Source organism: Lagopus leucura, unplaced genomic scaffold (genome assembly GCF_019238085.1).
Source record: "Lagopus leucura isolate 7727_CA_CO unplaced genomic scaffold, USGS_WTPT01 Super-Scaffold_741, whole genome shotgun sequence".
Classification (NCBI taxonomy): Eukaryota; Metazoa; Chordata; class Aves; order Galliformes; family Phasianidae; genus Lagopus; species Lagopus leucura.
Genome location: NW_024962256.1, coordinates 9,528,582 through 9,549,186, shown reverse-complemented (window position 1 = coordinate 9,549,186; position 20,605 = coordinate 9,528,582). Strand labels below are relative to the sequence as shown.

Here is a 20,605-nt window from a genome sequence, read left to right as displayed (position 1 = left end):
ATGTTGCGCTTGGAGTGGAAAACAGTTTGGTTTTTGTGTCTCAGGTATTTTTAAAGGAAAAATGAAGAGTTTCAAGACCTGTCAAATCTCTTTGCAGTTATCCCCCTCAAGCTGAAACAATTATACTTGTTATCAGTGCAAGACATGTACCCTTGTACTTTTCTATTTCCATATTACCAGTGTGACAGACAGAAATGCTACAAGCAGCTGGTTAAGCTTTTCTTAAAAACCAAACTGCATTGCAAGTGGTGAATCAGAATTTCAGCCTCTCTCATCTTGCCAACAGATTTTCATAGTCATAATAGGAAATGAACAATGTCCCAAGGCCAGGACTAAGATGCCTGTGTAGGAAATAAAGCAATGCAGGAAATATTATTATTAGACTCTCTGTAAAGTCTTTGTGTTGTGCGGAGAAGGTTTTTAGTTTTGCACAGACTTTGGCATTTGACCCTTTGTTGGTGTGCAGTGGTATTAGCATATGAGCAGATATGTGGACAGAGAAGTTTGGTGGTTTTGTAGACATGAAAATCACAGGCGCCATAACCAGGTAACTAATTACAGCTTGTTCCTCTGCATTTTAAAATACTACTTGAAAAATGAACAATATAATGAATGAGTTCTTCGTGTCCACGTTCAGACAAGAACCAATAACATTAAATTGAAGAATAAAATGAGGTTTACCAAAGTTTTCTGCTGGAAAGTGGCACGCTGGACTGGGCAGCCCACAGAAATGTCACTGTCTGACTGGAAGCTGCAACCAATCAGGCAAATATCTGTCAGTAGCATCTGGTAGGTGCAGCTGGATTTGCCATGGGGCGAGTGGATGGTCTAGTCTGATCTTCTGGTGTGTCTTCTAGTTCCAACACTCTGTGTGTGCTTAAACCTTATATATACGTTGCTTAGAAAATCTCTTCTGGGATTTCTTTTATCAGCTCGGCTTGCTGGGAAACTGCATGTTTCTGAGGAAGGAGGGCAATATGGGAGAGGGCAGGGAGCGTTGGGCAGGATTGCTCCCTGCTGGTCAGCCAGACAACAGCTTTGGCACTTCTTCAAAGGCAAGCTGTCACTCTCCTTCAAGGCAGAAAAAGGGATTCTGGCCAGAGGCCAAACACAGCAAGTTAAGAGACAAACAATGAAAAAGAGAGTTGTGTGCTTAGAGGAGAATGAGAGTGGTTTGGGAGAGAAAAATAGCTTGGCTCTTCTGAAACAATAGGTAGTAAATATCCCTGTGGAATTGCATTCTGCAGCAAGTCAGGGCTATTAAACACACTGAAAACGAACTGAAGGTGGCTCTGAAGAGAGGTGATATGATGGTGGGTATGCAGTGGGCAGGCAAGTCTGGGCTCTGAGCTCCAGAATGAGGCATGCAAGATTTTGTCATCTCAGCTGAGATGCTAGCTGGGTGTCCAGTTGCTCTGCTTTGGGGAATAAATACTGGAGATGCAATCAGGACAGAAGCTTCTAGATGTTTTCCAAATTCAGCCTGTGGACGTATCTCTAACATGAGGTTAGCTAGCTTTTCTGTGGTTCTGCTTTCAGCACCACGGAATTATAGAACCACAGAACGGCCTGGGTTGAAAAGGGCCACAATGCTCATCCAGTTCCAACCCCCTGCTGGTCACCAACCAGCAGCCCAGGCTGCCCAGAGCCACATCCAGCCTGGCCTTGAATGCCTGCAGGGATGGGGCATCCACAACCTCCTTGGGCAACCTGTTCCAGTGCAGCCCAGTGGGTTTATCAGAAGGTGTCCCTGGTATGCCAGTCCAGTCACTTGGCTCTGGGCACATCCAGAGCAAGGTTTTGTACCTGCTCACTGTGTTCCTCCAAGCACCTCAGCTCGCTTTATCCCAGGGTTTCAGCAGCACCCTGGTGGTTTACCAGCTGTGCTGCCTTAGCAGTGCCCTACCCAACACCAGCACTTCATAGGTATGGAACCCCTGAGGTGCACCAAAGCTTTGTCGCGCTCTCTGGATTTTCACCAAACTTTGTCTACAACTTACGCCCAAGGAAGAGTTGTGACATTCACAGAAAAGAGTGTATTGGTGTGTTTGCAGTGATTAGTGAATTATAAATGGAGATTTTAACATTGGGTTTGTAGCCTTAGGCTTTACCTTCATGCTGTGCTGTCGATATGTAATAAGTATTCCAGGCGAATACTTTATGCCTTAAGCCAAACTGCATTTTACCAATTTAAAATTAACACTTTCAATATTTACCCAACATCTGACCAACAGTAGTATTCCTCTGAGCACTATTATTCAAGGAACATCGAACAGTTCTCAACTCTGCAAGAGTCAGTTAAGAGAAGGTCAAATTAATATTCAGACATTTTTGTCAGCGACACAGCCAGTGTGATTGAGTGCACCTCCAGCAAGTTTGCAGAGGACAGTAAGCTGCAGGGTTTGGTGCGTGCAACACGGGAGGAGGAGGATGCCATCCAGGGGGAACATGTGAGGGCAAAGTTCTTGAAGCTCGACAAAGTCAAGTGTGAGGTGCTGCACTTTGGTCAGGCCATTCTCAAGCACAGAGACGGGCTGGACAGAAAATGGAATGAGAGTGACCTTGAGGAGGACTCGGGGTTTTGGTTGATGAGAACTCAGTGTGAACTAGCACTTTCAGCCCAGAAATCCAATTGTATCCTGGGCTGCATCAGAAGACAGGGGTGGCAGCAGGGCAAGGGAGGTGACTGTCCCCTTCTGTTTTCCCTGAGACCCCAGATGGAGAACTACATCTGGGTCTGGGGCCCCCAGCATAAGAGGATATGGACCTGTAGGGGTCATTCCAGAGAAAGCTATGAAGATGGTCAGAGTGCTGGAGCACTTCTCCTGTGAAGAAAGGTCAAGGAATTGGGCTTGTTCAGCCTGGAGAAGAGAAGGCTTTGAGTATGCCTCACTGAAGCCTTCCAGAACCTGTAAGGAGCTGTCAAGAAAGGTGAAGAGGGGCATTTTACAAGGGCATGTAGTAACAGGAACAAGAGGTAATGGTTTTAAACTAAAAGAAGGCAGATCTTAAATTTGGCATAATGAAGCAAATCTTTGTGATGAAGGTGATGAGGCATCAGAGCAGGTTGCCCAGAGATGCTCTGGAAGGCCTCACCCCTGGATATGATCAAAGCCAGGTTTGGGCAACCGAATCTAATGGGTGGCAACCCTGTCCACCTCAGGGGATTGGAACTAGGTGGTTTTTAAGGTCCCTTCTGCACCCAAACCATTCTGATTTTTCTATGAATCTGTGATATTCCCTACCTGAAAAACATCAAAACACAGAACTTGTCAAGGAAGCTAAATACATCTGGAGAGAAGTTTGTTCTCTCAGTGTACTCACTGGCACTCGCACTGTGCCCTTCTAATTTCTGTTGGCTTAAGCTAAATTTGATACGTAAAAGAAAAGGAAAAAAAAAATCCTTGGGCTGAAGTAAAAAGCATGAGCTGCTGAGAAGTCCTTATCTAATCTCTAAAAAGGGTAGGAAATATCTGGGCTGTAACAAAAATGCCTCTGCAGACTTGACTTTAGAGTCATTGGTGTGGTTCTGCAGCAAAAGGGAATGTTTGAAGACTTTTTACTTAAAAGTGATTTCATTAATTATTGCCATCTTCTTTCAGTTCTTATGTTTCAGTCTTTGAAGAGGTTAGCATTAAAAAGTCATCTTGGAAATTACTTCTTGGTGGAAAAAATCTCCAGGGATCAGTCTGGAATTTAAACTGTTGGATCTATCCTTTAATGAGCTTCTTAAAGCTTTCACTCCTAAAAGATACCAGCAAGATGTGTACCTCTGTTGTGTGAGCAACAAATGCCTTAAGGACCCAGTATTTCAGCAGAATATATTTTGTGTGGCATGGAATTAAGCGTATGAAACCAAACCCACAATTTGTGGCACTCCAGATCTTTTAGAGACTCAAATATCTCCTATGGAAACCACATAAATCCCGTTGTAGAACTGTGTGGGTTTTTACTGCAAAAATAGTATCAACAAGGAAATGTTTAGTATTATCACATTGTTCTCTTTTTATGTGTATGTTTAAATGTTATTTGTTCATTTCTTTTAGTTGTTTTGACCATAAACTGTTTCAAGTGAAAAGAAGGTGATAAGGAGTCTTAAAAGAGACTTGCAAATGTTTTTATTGTGATTGCAGTATCTGAAAACAAAGGGGCTATGCTGAGTCAGCAAGGCCAACTCACTATTCTGCTTGTTTTCCAAGTATCTCCCTAAATTTTCCGCTCTTGGGAATGCAAATATTCTTCCTGACAGTTACATAAAACCAGGAGAGTTATAGTGAAATCCAAGGCATTGCTCCAGATTTATATCACTGCAACTAAACAGAATTTACCACAAACTGCGGAGCAAAATTATGCCAACTACCTGTGATAAGTTCTTTAATGATTTTGAAAATGTACTGTTTATGTGCTGCTTCATCAAAATGATGCACTGTTATCTCCCTGGTGGTTGAAACCAGGTGAGTTTCCCCAAAGTAGTTGAAAGCTTCATATACATTTGAAACTTCTAGCCTAGCCTTAAGGGGAGCCAAACATTTTTAGCCATCCATCTTCCCTCCAATAAACCTAATGGTTTATGCTTCACCTCACCCATGTCTGGGTCCTTGCCAAGACCATGCTCTTCTAATTTATATATGGGGGACTTACACAGCCGACTGCTCTTCAGGGCAGACGAGTGTACTGTAAATGTGATCTTCATTACAGTTAACAGAATATTCCTTGATGCTTCCCCATGTTTCTCCTGCAGCTTAGGTGTTAACGAGAGCCCAGGAATCCACAAAGGATAACTAATCTTTCTAAGCACATTCAAATGCTGAACCTGTTGTAGTCTCTAACCCTTCTCTGAGCCCAGTGACAAGGAAAGCTGCTTTCCTTGTCATCTCCCAGAAATGTGTTGCTCTTATCAGGATCAGGAGAATTCTTGTTGCTGTTTCATCTCGGCCAAAGGTAATTGAAATGCCAGGCAGGCTGCTAGGGTAGAGCAGTTCGTTTCATCTCTTTTTGAACTTCCACATGCAGTAGTAGGTTTTCACCATGCAGACAGAAAAGGGGATGACTGGGAAAGGGTTGCTCTTCTCCCCTCCATCCCCCTTTGCATCTCGCTGTGGGAATGTTGTACCTTTGAAAGCAAGGATCAAGAAACAGCACTGTGTGTCCAGTCTCTCAGGTCCTGCCACACACCAAGCACAGCCTGGCAGCAGGTCATGTAAGTCTACCCTGACCTTTTTTTGTTATCTTGGCTCTGTGCTGCTTTTCTTCAGTGACCGTGATGAAGAGATGAAATGCAAAAGAACTGAAAATAGCAAATCATTTGGAAAATAAAAATATTGTGCTACTAAAACACTTTTTTTCAAGACATGGATTCAAATTTGTGGGTTTTTTTTACCCAACTTGTTGAGAGAGGGCTTGGCCATTACTGTTTGCCTGACAGATTTTTAAATAAAAGAATATCTCTTCATCAACATTTGTTTCAATCTAAGCTCCTCAGCGGTCCTGCTTTTCCTCTGTTCTGATAATTGCCTTGTCCAGGACATGTGCTGGTTTGCATCCCAGCGATGACATGTATGTAGTGATAGGGATGGGGAGATGTGTGGTGCCATGCAGGAAGGTCTGCACCAGTAATATAAATAAGGAAGCAGCTCCTCCGTGATAACTGCTCTGCACAGCAACTCCTCTCTGTCATGTTCCTTTTACTGTGATGTTGCTTTAGAAAAAATCAAAGAATGAGATGAATCCCTCTATGCCTGGCTCTTTTTTCCAGTTCTTATCTTGGATCTTGTGTTACCATTTCCATTTTTGCAGCTGGAGTTTAAAGGCAGTATATCTTTCTGATTTGGTCAGGTTTTAAATTCAATTTGCTCAGATAAATATGACTGCATTTGTTACAGGGAAGTGGAGCTCAGACTGTGACCGTGCTGGTGGAAATGCCCGTGTTTTGCCTTTACTGCAGGATGCCTTGGGGTTCTACTGCAGCCACAGACCAAGTTTTTGTGTGGTGATCTTAAGTGAGGGAAAAGGAGAGATGTGATTTAAATCAATTCTTAAACTTCTCAGATATTGGCCATAATTTTAGAGGATTTTTGTGGAACTGCGGCTTGCAGTTGAAAAGAAAAACTAATTTTGAGTAATTGCTTTGCAGTGCACAATTTCACATTAATTATTAAGCTTTGGAGGCAGGATCTGGGGGAGGAGGACAATCAAGAGCACATAGTAGTAGTTGAACTGGAGAGGTAGAAAAACAGTGGTTTATTTACTGTAGAAATTTGCAGAAGACTTTCTTTTAACAAATCCAAAACACATTCACTATTACCAGTATGTTTTTAGGTAAAATTTACACCTTTATGGTTAGAAGTAAAATAAAAACCAGCAAGAAGGTACGGATTTGTGAATGGGATTGAGAGCAAAACACAATTTACTAAGAATTGTCTGAGTGACGTTCCCAACCTAAACTAATTGAAGTATTGCTGAGAAGAGATGGAGAAAAGTTAAAGATAGGAAGGACCGTCAGGAGAGTTTCTTTCAAATACTTGTGAAAAAGAGCATCAGTACATATTATATTTTAATTCCCCCAGGGAACAATTAGGTATTCTGTACTGAATACTGAGTATGTTAGCTATAACTAAGCTAAATGAAATATTTAAGTGAAAGCGTCTACGTCTTCATGAGTGACTAAAAGGTGATGCCAACCAAGACCCTTCGTAGCACAGAAGATGTCATAAATGAAAGTTTTCTCACTTGCCCCTGGTGATAAGTTGGTCTGTGGGTCTGCTATGCAAGTGCTCTAAGCACCCAAGAATTAGGTTGTTAGCATTTGTTCTTTGATGAATGCTTTAAGCCATTTCCCAGCTGTTTTGAAACTAGCTCTGTATGATCTAGGAGATGCAGTTATCCTTGAAAGGCAGCTTTCCTGCAAGTGAGAAACTAACAGTAACATTTGGTGTTTTGCTTTCATTCATAAACTTTTGATACAGATTCTTACGTGTTCAGACCTCCAGGGTTTTTCCAGTGGTTGTCATTTGTGTAAGGGCAGAATTTTCTGTGTGTAAACTGGCTCTTGAGGCGTTCAAGCTATCGCTTTGCATCTTCTTCCCCAAACCATGAGGGTCCAAGGGTGCTCAGGAAGTGCTCCCCAGAGCCACCAAAGTGCCAAAGCTTGGGCTGATGGGACTGGGTGTTTGTTCCCTCTGTTAAAGTAAGTCTTAGACCGTGGGTGTGTGGATTATGGAATCTGCATGCAGGTTCTCTGTACATAAGCCATAGTTATTTCTGATTGTCAAATTATACCCACAGCAAAGCAGTGAAGTAGTGTTTTGGGCAATATGCCCTGTGGATCTAACCTCCAACTTGTCTTATTGCTGTGTGATGGTTTATTTCCACCTCTGGTCAACTGGACTAGAGCTTTGTGGGGCTATGTAGTTATCCAAGTCACGGAAACCACCCAAGTTAAATGTCAGGGCAGAAGAACGGTGACTATTACGTGCTGATCTGCTTGGTAGCTGAGGCACACAGTTATCCTGGTGTAGCTGTGAACAGCAGGATTGGGGCAGGATCAGGACATGCTCAGCAGCTTCTTTGTCTCCCTCCACCACCAAGGGAGCAGCACCCTATTTCTAAAGCGTGTTGTTGAGTAGTTCCTGTCTTTAGATGATGCTGAAGGTCTATTCTTCCCTCGTGTATCACCCATTGCCATTGATGAGACTTAGGACTGCACATCAAAAGAAGGCTAGTGACAGTAATGATGGTTTTATAATGCATAAATATATTTTTGCATGATAGGTAGGTGGTTGGTGTCTCTTGGAGAGCCATTCTGCACAGAACATTCAACTCTCAAAGGCTTTTATGGGGAATTTGTATTTTGTCATCTGCTTTTCTTTGTTGTTTTCAAATCAGCATAGAACATAATGCATTTAACTGTGTTACAAGCATGCAGCTAAGTACATAAAACAACAAGTTAAAATTTACTAAGGACAAGATAGGAAAGAACTAACCATACTCAAACTCTGCTACATTCAGTATTAGTCTCAATCACTGTTCTTTTACAAAAAAAATCACCTGAAGAAAGCAGGATAATGGGTTCCCTTGGTTTTTCTCTGCTGAAATACAGTTTCTGGAGTATATGGAGCTGTACATGAGAATGTACACTCTTTGGAGATCCATAGTAGCTTCAGGAGCCAGCCAGGCATGCCATGAATACAGCATCTTGGCTTTGGTGCCAAACACAACTTGAAGTAAAAAGCATTGACTCCAACACATCTGTTGGAGTCAATATACACACATAGTTGAAGTGCTAAAAAAAAATAAATAAGAAGGCAGACAGTCATGTGATGAATGGGATGGAGACCAGAAATACAGTGTGGGAAAGGACTTTTTAATTTACTGGCTGGTGCTCTTTTGTCCTTGCTTGGCATCTCGCAGTACCTTCTTACGCATTAGCTAATCAAGCCATCATTAGTTGCATGGTATTTCCTGACCCCTCTCAGTTTGTTTGCAGTTGTGCAGACCTTACTTTGCATTTTTCAGTCTGGCAGCTTGGAGACTTCAATCTGTGGAGTCAGCAGAACTATCTGCAATTAACTCTGTTGTGAGTTGAAGAAAATGAAATTATCTTTAAGATATAAACAGTTTCTAATTAAACTCTAAAGCTGCTTATGTTTCCAAACTGGTCTGAGCTCAGCCTGAGTAATTTAGCAGATTGAATTCTGGTCCTTCCTTTAGTAGGAAACAGCCATGAGATTGCAAACCAGATTTATGTCATTCCTTTCCTTAACTCCAAGTAGCCTCATGTCTGCAGCCCATTTGGCATCCCTTTTTGGTTAATAATTTCCATACATTACAGATATATTTAATTGTTTTAGTAAATAAGATCTGTGCATTAGTAGCATGGGTTACAATTCTTTGCCTGTTCTTTAGTCCTCTGCAGGAGCAAATCACTGTTAGCAATTAGCACACAGAGCTACAGGGCAGCTCCTTATAAAAAAAAATAAATTAAAAAAAAGGGAAAAAAAAAAAAGAAAAGGTTTTGCTTTTTAGTTTAGCTTAGAATCCCTCACCTCAGGAGATGTGCTGTTAGAAATGAAAATATTTTTCTTTTTTGGTGTATTCTAGAGGAGGACTCATAGAGATTTACAGCATGCATTTTCTGTAAGTGAAGCTGACAAGGAGAGAGGTTACTTCTCAGATGAAAACACATTTTACTTCTGGTCTGATTATTTATAGCAGATACTTTAGGACAAGTCATGTTTTCTACCCTGCGATGTATCCAGAATGGGCACAGCTTTAGTGGATTGGATGCTGGCATGTGAGAGTTCAGCTGCATTTTGTCTTGTCAGTGTACTATCTATACAAAATATAGCTCTGTAAGGGACATTTGTCTCCTGTACTACTGCTGTTGCCATGACCCATAAGAAGAAATCATGTAAGGACATTTTGCTTTATCTTGGCTTTCTCTTTTCAAGAAAAAAAAAACAAAAACAACAAAACACCACATATCAGACTGCAAGGATAAACCAGCAGTGCAGTGCATGAAGAATTAAGTGTGCAATGTCCAGTTATAATTGGTGTTGACAAATTCCAAACTCCCAGAGTATAAATGGAAACATACCTTAAAGGGCATATTCTGAAGGTCACATGAATGCTTTTTGGTGTTGTTTTTTTTTTTTTTTAACATGTGTTGTATGCCCTGAAGCATTGTGAGGAATTGATGTTGACTTGGAAGTCTGAATCACTGTAATTAAATGATGCCTACAGCTGCATTTGCCACAGTTGTCATGGGAATCACAGAGCCTTTTTTGTCTGGGATAAATGTGCAAAAAGTTTAGCATTCAGAGAATGAAGATGTCTGTTTTACCCCCAACAATGACTCTTCAGAACTGAATGCTGCAGTCACAGTGGTGGGATGGAGATAAGCAACCACCAATTTTAATGGGAAGTCACAGAAAATAGAGATGTGAAATAAGGTGGGCTCCTAAGGAGCCTTCCTGGCTTATTCTAAAGTAGCATGGAATTTGTGTTCATCTTCATCACTGACATTCTCCTGGCAGCCAATTGGCTTCAGAAATCCAAGCTCCATCAAAGTTGACAGGAAAGCTAGGGCTCCTATGGATCCCTTCAGATTTTTTCACTTGCTTGCTTAAGGATCCCTGAGGCACAAATACGAGTCAATCTATTCTTTTCTGTTAGCTTGATATGATGATTACATGCAATGCTGATGCTAACTAGCTTATTTTCACTTCTATTTGCCTGATGTGATACAGGTGATGTGGGGAAAAATCTGCTTTTTCCTCAGCTCTTATCTTGCAGAATGCACACTAGGAAGGTGGAAATGCTGGGGGATTGTAGCCTGATTCCTGGCCTTGTTAATGCCTCACTTATCTTTCCTCTGCATCTTCTGAAAGAGAAAAAATTGAGGCGAGGTGCTTGCAAGTCAGATACTCCTGTCTTGGAGTCCTGATTTATTAAGAGACTGGGTAGTATGGCCATTAGGTGAAATCAATGCCAGTCTGTCCCCCAGGTGTATATTCCTTCTAGTGTTTTGCAAAGCTCAGCCGTTTTTCTCTAGGACCTTTGTCTCTTGTCTTTCCAGCTGTCATTTCTGTAAGATTCTTTCTGCTAATGCTTCTGCTGCTGCTTTTCACAGTGAGCTGCTTCCTTGTGAGATTTGTTCAGAGATGCTTCCCAGATATCCTCTCCTTGGCCTGGCTTCCTCCTCCAGAGGGTTTTGTGCTTCTCTGAGTCCTGCTGTCATTTGAATCTATGCTTGATGTGTAGGCTTATCCTAGCCCAAACCCATCTGTTGAAGCCAAGTGAGTACCAAACTATGGCAGGTCTTTAAATCAAAGAATCGTGGAATCATTAAATTTGGAAGAGACCATTAAGATCATCAAGTCTAACTGTCAGCCTACCCCACCATGCTCCCTAAGCCATGCCAATAAGGGCTACACCTCCATGGTTCTTGAAAACCTCCTTGGGTGGTTTTCAAGACTGTCCCAGCACCAGCTGGGAGGATAACTGTGCTTCTTTTGTTCTTCTGAGTGTGATGCATTGCAAGTTGTAGTTAGGTACACATTGGCAGAACAGGAGCTTGCAAAGGTGAAATGGGTAAATGTGCATAAATATCATGGGTTGATTTTCCTCTGTTAGCACTTTGGTTTGGTTTGGCTTGCTTTTTGAAAAATGGTTTTGCTCTGCTCCTTCACCTGAACATATGCTCTATGGATCCTCTCAAACCCCTGTTCCCAACGTCAGACTTAAATATATTTTTTTTTGTCAGCTGCTCTTGACCTATTTGAAAAAGCAATTCCAAGGTTTTTTCAAAGGACAAAAATCAGAATATAACTGCCTACAACGAAACCTGATTATAAAATCGCGTTTGGAATACATGAAATGTCACCAGGACACAATGCTGTCCTTAGTATTTCAAGCAGGGTCCAACAGTGTCTTTTATCTAACAAAAAATTGATGGGAAGGTGACCTCCAGCAAGGTATTTTGAGCAGTGAGATGGACCGTTTATCTTTATTTGCTTATTACATGCTGAGGATGCTGAGTTTTCTGCAGCAAACGCAAATGCAGGGAATGCTGGTGGTGCTTCTTACCTCTGGTTTCCTTCAGGGCTGGCAGAGGTTGGAGGCACGGGATGCCTGCTGCCCTGATTTCCTTTAGCCTGGGACCAGACCTGACCTGGCCTTTTTATCCCTCCCTGTGTTATTTCTTGCATTGGATTAACCTCAAATTCTAAGCGGTAGATTGTGAAACCTGAACTCTCAGCAATCCAGCAAATTTTTATTAATGAGGTAGCAGTCTAAAAGGAAACAGAGCAAAAGATGAGCCAGAGGCAAATTCAGACTGATTATAGCTACTTTCCTTGGCTGTCTGGTTTCCAACAGGAAGAAGAGTTGTCTGAGTTCAATTCCCATTGAGCCTTTGCAATGCAGATAACTCTGCCGTATCGTCAGAGTACTGTCAAGATTGATAAATCGGTTCGGTGTTGCTTCACCCCAGAACAGGAATGAAAGTCACAACAGGCCTCTCAACGAGAAAAAACTTCTCTGACTGTACATTCATCAAAGTAAAAGTAACTGCTAATAATGTTTTATTTGGCAGTTTTGTGGCTGCAGAAATATCAGGCCATGACAGTGTATACTGTATAAAACCATTAAGTGTTGTTCTTTGCAGAAAGTATTTTTTATTTTTTTTTTTCTGGACCATTCAGCCATTTGTTTCATCACTGCCTCCTGCCCTGAAGTCCAACATTCAGTACTATAAATCTGCCTTTCCAAGTATTTCAGGGAGTTAAATTTTCACCTTCAGTTTAATGGGAGAGGTCAAATCTCAGCTGGGACTGTGACAATCCTGTCTGGGCACCTGAAGTAATATTGCTTGAATGAAGTCTGGAAATCTGCATTATTCCCAAGGCTAAATGACAGTGAGCCGAAAGCATTTGCGAGTGAAGTTTAAACATTTATTTGGAAAGACTTTATTTCAATAACCAAGGCAATTTCATTGTAGCACAACAGGCAATTGCCACTACATATCAATTAATTTAATCACTGGTGTGACGTTCATGGTTATTTATTGGAAGTGTAAAAACTACCGTAGAATGAACATGACAAAAGCTGTGGGGGAGATCCAAGCTTGCTTTTAAATCACTGACCATGAACTCAGACAGCAAGAGCTTTGATGTCATGTATAACTACGTGGCCCAATTCTGTGCTCTACTTTATTGATGCTTTAGGGATTAAAACTAGAAAAAAGAAGCTATATAGTGAAAAATAGGCTGGAAAAAAGAAGCATGAGTTGCCACACATCTAATTGCTTTTGAAGCAAACTTCCTACTTCAATACTTTATGTAGATTAAAACAAAATTGCTTTTTGCAAGATTTTTTTCGAGGAGGGAATCTGCAGCTACCTTTAGGATCTCCTTTTACTTCAGTATGCTTGTGAGATCTACTTTAAAACTGTGCCTTTTTCCCTCAAAAGTACTTACAAACAAAGCCATTATTTAAATAATAGATTAACCCGACCTCCATTTCATGGCGTTTGCCTAATTTTAAACAATTGCTGCTGAAACGTGAGGGGTATGAAATAATGGGTAATGACAGAACTTTATACATTGAGAGATCTATAGCATTTGAAAACCTATTTCAATATCAAAGGAAATGGGATTTCTCTCTTGCTCAGTACCCTGTTCTATGAGGTTCTCTATGATTACTAATTCATTAACGTAAGACACTGCACACAACAGCTGAAGTGTCTAAAAATGTCATCTAATAGCAAATTCCGTTTTGTTCTACTAGGCTCATATCTCTTAGGAGACCTGAAAAGTTGTTTTCAAGAGATGGAGAGCAATAATTATGTCTAGAAGGTTACAACTGAGGAGGATGCCTTTATGTGAGGAACAATTATGTCAATTAGATTGGGAGATAGAGGAGGCTGGCAAATTGTCATGGCTCCTTGAAATCAACACCTCAGTGGGTCTGGAACCATGGATTTCTCTTGAGTTTCTGCCTTTTGTTTTACCCTCTCTGCCGCTGACAGCGTGTCAGTACAAAAAATCACTTGTACATGAATTAACAGAAGCAAAAATATCTCTATATTTTAAGGTTAAAAAGTTGGGTTTAGGCTCACAGGTAAGGCTGGGATTTGCAATAGGAAACTGACACGTTGGTTCTTATTCTGTGGAGGATGAACAAGAGGGAGCTCAAAGTTTCATCTTCTACCTCCAAAAGTAGGACCTGAGTTGCTCTTCTCCTCTCCACCTGAAAGGGAGCCACTCTGCAGCCAAAAATTGACAGTTTTGCAGACTAAAGAGAGTAAGTAAAAACATATAAGGCTACCCAAGACATCCTGCAGTTGTCTGATTCTATGGTTTGCTTAAAACACGTTCTAAAGAGCAAACTCCTGTTACCATTGGCAACTTTTTACATTAATAATTCCCTGGATAAAATTAAAATGCAATTTGGAGTGCAGCATTAACACCCTAATCTTTTTCTTCCAAGAAAAGATTACACATAGGCTATTCTGACAAATAAAAAATACATATCCTTTTCTTTGTCTTCTGTTCCACCCAGAGGGTTGTGTTCAGTAGGAAGGTGAAAGCCTCTCCCTGCTCGACTGAACATTGCTGTTGGTGTGGACCCTTGCTTAAGAGAAAAAACAAGGTCATTGCAGCTGTGTATCCCAAGGAGTCCTCAGGCTGATGGGAGACACAGAGGTGTTCAGTTAAGACACGGAGTTATCATGAAAAGTGTTGGAAATTCAGACACTTGACTAGTGAAATTTCTGACTGAGAGCTGGGGCTGAGCCCTGCTCTTGTCTTTGAGGACCTTCATGCTCACAAAAACGTTGCTGGTGCCTGAGCTGTTCCACGTAGTGCCTCTCAGGTTATTTTTCTAGCATTTTGGACAAATCCAGATCCCATTTTCTGCACCTTTGGAAATTAGTGAGTCAACAGTGATTTCAAGAGGCGTGCACAGGAAAATCAAAATGCCCTTTTAAAATTAATATAATCTCCAATTATCGTATTACTTCAGGGAAGAAGGCCCTGTGGTACTTAATAGAGCTCTTTGGGGCTGTTGTGCATTTTAATTGAGTGAATAATTGTAAAACACTTCAGGGCCTTACGTAAAAGGCTCTGTATAAACATTGCTATAATGCTGAATAATCAGATTGTGATATGAACTGGAATAAATGAACCCTATAAATAGATATATACTGTATGCATTTGTATAATGTATGTGTGTGTATATATATATACCAACATTTTGGAGAGAACAAGTCAGTTACTTTATAAATACCCTACTGTTCTTGAATAAGAAAAGCATCTGAGATTGGATAGGATAACAATATTCATAGTAATCATAATGTTCATTTCCAAGCATGGTGAGCTGTGCCATACACAGAGAATTGCCAGAAGTATTGATGGAGCTGCTGCTTCAGTGGCTCTTGAGAAACAGCAAAACATGTCTCAAAGGAAATCTTTTGTTTGATGGTAGAGGAACATGGAGGAGGCAGACCCGAGGTGCTAAATGTTCAGGCACCAGTAGGTGTAGATGGACATGTAGAAGTTTGGGAGAGCAAAGGGAGTTCCACTTCTGATGGCTTTCCCAAGGTTTTTCTGCAATCCCGTGGTGGGATTTTTTGCTTGGAGCAGGGATCTCCTGCAGCCTGAGCCAGTGCCATTCCTGTTCAAGTTAGAGATTGGAATGACATTGACAGCAATGGCAAACACTGCTCCTCAGCAGGACCTGTGCTAGGGCTGTAGCTGACCTACTGTGCTACCATGCCATCAATCAGCAGCCACTGCCTTCCTCCTGAATGCTTTGGCTGTCTTATCTCTGAAAACTGCAATTTTCTGGGGCAGTGATTCTGTCTTTTTCTGTGCTTGTACTCTCTTGTTCTTCAGTCCATTAGGAGGGGGAATGCCTCTGAAAAGGAGATGATGGAGATGAACTTTTAGAGTTCATGCAAAAAAAGAAACTGTGCCGAGCAATGTAGTGCTAGTACAAAGAATCCTCTTTTCTTAAAAGGGACTTGACGCTTCCCGTGATGATGTTGCTTCACTTAGTTAATGAAAGGAGCCATCTAATACAGGCTAAATGCAGAATTAGATAGAGGAAACTGGCATTTGAATGGCTTGAGTGCTCAAAATATAAATGAGTGGGACAAGACCAGACTCTGTTTATAAAGGAATCAATTACCAGCCATCATTTTACTACTGTGAATCTCTCATTTGCAGGAGCAGTCAGGGCTGTTTTTGCTGGGAACTGGGACAGACACTGCTTGATATTACACACATCTTTTAAGCACTGAGGAGACACTGAGGAATGCTGCAGGTTCAAGAGGGGTAGAAAGACTCTATAATGATTTTTCTTACTGTAAATCCACTGAAAAGACTGAAATGGTGCCAGGCACAATCTGAGTTCTGCAGAGTTGTATCCACAGCCAGAACAGTTCAACAAAATGATCCATTTTGTGTTAGATGTACAGATTCAAATGGTGTAGCCAGTGTGTGGGCTATTCAGGATGCCAGAGTAGGAATAGGTCGGACTAAATTGCTATTTAATTTCTGTTCAGAGCAGTAATATGGGTCTGTAAAAGGAAGTGTTGTGAGTGATGCTGGCATTTAGTGATTGCTAATGATTTTTATTTTTTTTTAACATCTGGAAGGTCCTTCAGTGGCCAGTACAAGTTGGTGTCTGAGAGCTGTTCCAAAAGAAGTAATGCATGGAGTATTACATACGGCCAAACAAGGATATTTACATTCTGTCACTGAAATCACAGAGACAGGCGAAGGACTGACTTTGTTTTGGATGCTCCACTGCCTTTTCCCACCCAAAGGCAGTCCTTCCAGATGAGGTCTGAAGCTCATTCACAGGGTTGAGCTGCACTTTTTAGAGGATGAGTATCCTTCATGTGATTATTCATCATTTTTCATAAGCTCTAGATTCATTTAAATGGCATGCTTAATGCTACCGACATCTGATAACCCTTCCCATCTGCCAGAATTTGCAGGCTTCTGATGAACCAGCTTAAGAATTGCAAAGGCAAATAAAATGTAGCTTAAAATCACACTGATCAAATGCTGTGGCTGGTACATGGGATTATTTTGTCAAAAAAAAAAAAGAATAATTGTGTGTCATAATATCATGGTATTAAATACCAGTTATGTTTCCAGTGAAACACTAACTGGAATCAGTTGATGTGGTATCTTGTCTTGCACTGTATTTTCCCTCCACTGACTCTGTTTCCACTTGTTGCATTCCCCTCTGTTTTTATTTTGAGCTTACTCGGTAAAGAAAAGATATTCAGAAAATTTCATCAAATAACATGTGCTGCACTGATGTCAGCTGAGGAAATCGGTGTCAAGAGCAGGAAAAGCCAGAAGATGAATGGATCTCTTAGTTCAAAATAGGAAACAGCTTGAAGTTCCTTTGAGGGGAAACAGAAACCTCATTCATTAACAATGACATTATTTCACCTCTGGTTAAGAGTAGGGATTCTGTTCTCCTCCTGATGGACAGGCACATCTCACATTCATGCAAATGACCCTGAGCATTCATGGATACAAAGGAGCAGCCCTAAAATATCGATAGTTTTGACCAGCAAGCTGTTCTCGTGAACTGCATGTGGCTCAGACATCTGGCACAGGGCAAAACGCATTATTTGTATTCCTGAATTGACTTCAGAAAGTCTAAGGTCTGTATCCGCGTTCATCTCTGGATATCAAAGTAAATCTGTGCTGCTGAGGTAAAGGAAGTTGTCTGGGTGATGCAGTGTTCATTTGTTTGCACTTTGATATGAGGATCATGTCTGATCAAGCACTTGTATGCTTTGTTCAGGATTAATCGCTTAGGCATGTTGGTGGTTCCTGAGTTTTTGTTGGTGTTTGATAGTGCACATCCATCTACGTGTTCATAGTGATGCATGCAGAACTGAGTGCCTTTTTTCCAAATGAACTAAGAGTGGGGGAGGAGGTCTTGGTGTCCAGCTGAGATCACCTCCAATTGTGCAGTATAGAAAAGGTGGGTAGAAAGTTTCGCTTATCTTTGTACCTTCTCACTTCCCCTTGGGGCTGGAGCTGCAGCTAGCAGCCTGCTTCTTACCTTGTGCTATTCTGGAGCTTATTTGTCCTTAATCCCAGGCATCGGAAACTATATCACACCTGAAATTGTCTAGCATTTCTTTTTGTAACAGGAATTATCCCTTTTTAATAGCTATCAGCATTACCATCCACGAAGCAAGCATTTCATTTCGGAATATTAGAAATAACAGTTGATTCATTGAAGTCTGAAGTTCAGCAGTGCAGAACTTCCATCTGTTATCTGGCTTGTTGGCAAGGCTTATGCCCTGTCCTTAATAATACATGATTGATACAAAGCATTTAGTGAATAAAGTCCAGTCATTAGCAGGTTGTCTCCCTGTGCTGCTGTAATGTTAAATTACTGCTTGGCTCTGGAGCAGCAGTGAGAAGGTCTCAGGTCTTAGGGGAGATAAGACAGCTTGAAAGCTGTTTTTCTTCTTGGTGGTGATCCAGATTCGATGTAATTGTGTGCACAGCTCAGTACAGACAGGGCATGGCAGATTTCTTTAGGATATGATATTGATGGCTGGACCCAGGTGCTACTTGTCTCGTTTCCTTTTTAACTGCAAACATTCATGAATGAGAATGGAGTAAAGTTCTCTAGCAGAACAATGCAGAATATTTGGAGGCATTTGTACTACGCTGAATCATTTTGCAAATGGTGCATGTGATTTCCAAAATAAATCGCAGGCTCTGTGTGCCTGGACAGCAGGGCCAAACTCTGCTCCCAGCAGTGTAAATTCAAAACATGAGTATTTTCAGTAGTCTTTAGAGTCGCCCAGATTTAAAATAAGAACTGCATTTGCTTTAATGACATGGTTTCTAAGCTGGACTTTGAATTACAGAAGCAGATTCTTATCAAATAACATTGTTTTTCCTCTCTCTTTTTTTTTTTTTTTTCCTGAAAAAGCACAGGAAATTTGCCATGCTGCCAAGAGAGATGAGTGAATGCACCATCTGATGTGAAATTCTCCGAGAAAGCTTAGGATGTTTTGCAGTCCTCCAAATGCTAGAATCCCCTTTTGCAAACCCAGCATTCCTCTAGGGTCTCGGTCAGAATTTGCTCTGTAACTACATGTGCAGAAGTGGGAGAAGGAATCCCAAGTATGAAAGCTCCCAGTCCTTATCAGTCACTTCCTTACAGTCAGAAATTGCTGTTGTCATGCAGTGCAATGCTATGTCTCACTGTGGTGTTGAAGTGTTAAAAATTTGAATGCCACCGTCTTATTTGTGCACAGGTGTGCTGAAAGGTCACTGGCTTGAGAAGAGATGTTTTCATCTGATAGTACTTCTTTTTTATAATTCTTTTCATGTATTTTTCTTCCAGCTATCCATTTCCCATGGTGTTCAGCAGCTGCAGTAGAAAGGACCTGGAAAACAGCCTGGAGAAAGGAGTGGGGATGTGTCTGTTTAACTTGCCTGAAGTCAAGGAGTCCTTTGGTGGACAGAAGTGTGGGAATGGCTACGTGGAAGATGGAGAGGAGTGCGACTGTGGGGAGCCTGATGTAAGACGCTGCCTGAGAATTACTGCTCATCTCTTGTCTGCGGGGTTTTAACAGTGAAGTTCCAGAGTTGGTTTGATGTGTTTAAGATCATTTGGTGTGAAGCAGAACTTCCCCTTCTCTGCTTTCTATCTTATCTATCAGCTTAAGCCTCAGCAATGCAGGGAGTTTCTGCTTGTCTTCTTGCTGAAGGTCAGGCAGGGCATTAATTTAAGCATATGCTCCATTTGCTATTGGGGAACAAAGTCTTTATGGTCTGTCCAGCAGACCAGCCGTGGCCAACTGTCATGTTCCTAACAACAGAAATGCCATTACGTACTAGCTAAGATAAGATAAATCCAAAATAAATTTGTTAACATTGCATAGATTTCTCAGGATACTGAACATTAATAGAAGTTTTGCTTCTATAAGTGCGAAGCCACTTAATTAACATTGCTTAGGTGTTCTTCTGTTGAAGTCAGCTTCAGGTTTTAGGTACAATACTGTTCCTTCTTCTGCTATGAGATTTTTCTTTGCTGCTAGCCAATTACCCCAGTAACAAAATAGCCTTTACTGTCTCCCAGAAAAATTGCTACTACTTCAAAGATCATCTTATTTAGTTTAGTGAGTGTGTCTGACAACTGCTCAGACCAGGAGGAGATAGGCAAAATCTGGAGGTCAAATAACATATAAGCACGCATTCATATCCCTTTGGCTTCCCACATTCATTGGCTGTATTGAACTTTTCCCAGATTATCTGAGTTAAGTACATCAGTAGATGAGGGATTTGTTTCCTGTGATAAATATTGCTCTGCCGACAAAATAGATTGGGGCAGTTAAAACAGCGAGATATTGCTGTATCCTGTCTATACAGTGTATTGGATTTACACAAGCCATAAGGATTTCCTGACAGTTCACTCATTCTTCAGGGTAACAAGGTTGGAGGAAACAGGCTTATCTTCTAGTTTAAAGTCAATAGAGTGCAAGCAGCTTGCAAATGTCTTTCTAACCCAGTTATCTTTCTCATTTTCAGTTTTGAATGATAGCGATACCTTTCCAAGTCAAAGTCAGTTAATGTCAGCAAGCACTGACTTGATTTGCCTCTTCTTTCTGTGATTTTCTTTCTCAGTTATATTGGAAAACTGCACCTTGAGCCCAATTAAATTAATTTGGATTTTACTGCTATAAATTGAGTTGTGCCGAAAAACCACCAGAGCATTTAATAATTCACTATCCAGTCATTTGTATCAGCTGAGTTTTGTCAACAGCGGTGCAGTATGTTATGGTGTGGAAAGCTGTACAATGGCATATGGTAGCTGTTTTCTCATTGTTCAGAATTAAGTGCATCTGAATACGTAGATATAGGTTGTGGGTAAGGATATTTCCCAAAGAATGTTCTACCCTCAGGATTTTGGTGAGGTGCTGAAGTGTATCACTTGCCAAGCAAACGACAGCTTTGCTATATTCCCCAGGCAAAACATCAGCCCTGTGTTGAGATTCCTCAGCAGAACAGCAGTGCATTCATGAGGGCAGAGAGCCATGATCATAGCA

The 20,605-nt window shown here is 41.1% G+C and overlaps 1 protein-coding gene across 1 annotated transcript in view; it reads left to right on the top strand.

The window, feature by feature from the left end:
- The window catches only part of ADAM12 (ADAM metallopeptidase domain 12), a 167,805-nt gene that overhangs the window by 119,937 nt on the left and 27,263 nt on the right, over positions 1-20,605 (top strand). Inside the window, exon 12 of the mRNA XM_042863889.1 lies at positions 18,901-19,078. Coding sequence (XP_042719823.1) covers positions 18,901-19,078 — 178 coding nt within the window. The remainder of the gene's footprint in view (positions 1-18,900; positions 19,079-20,605) is intronic.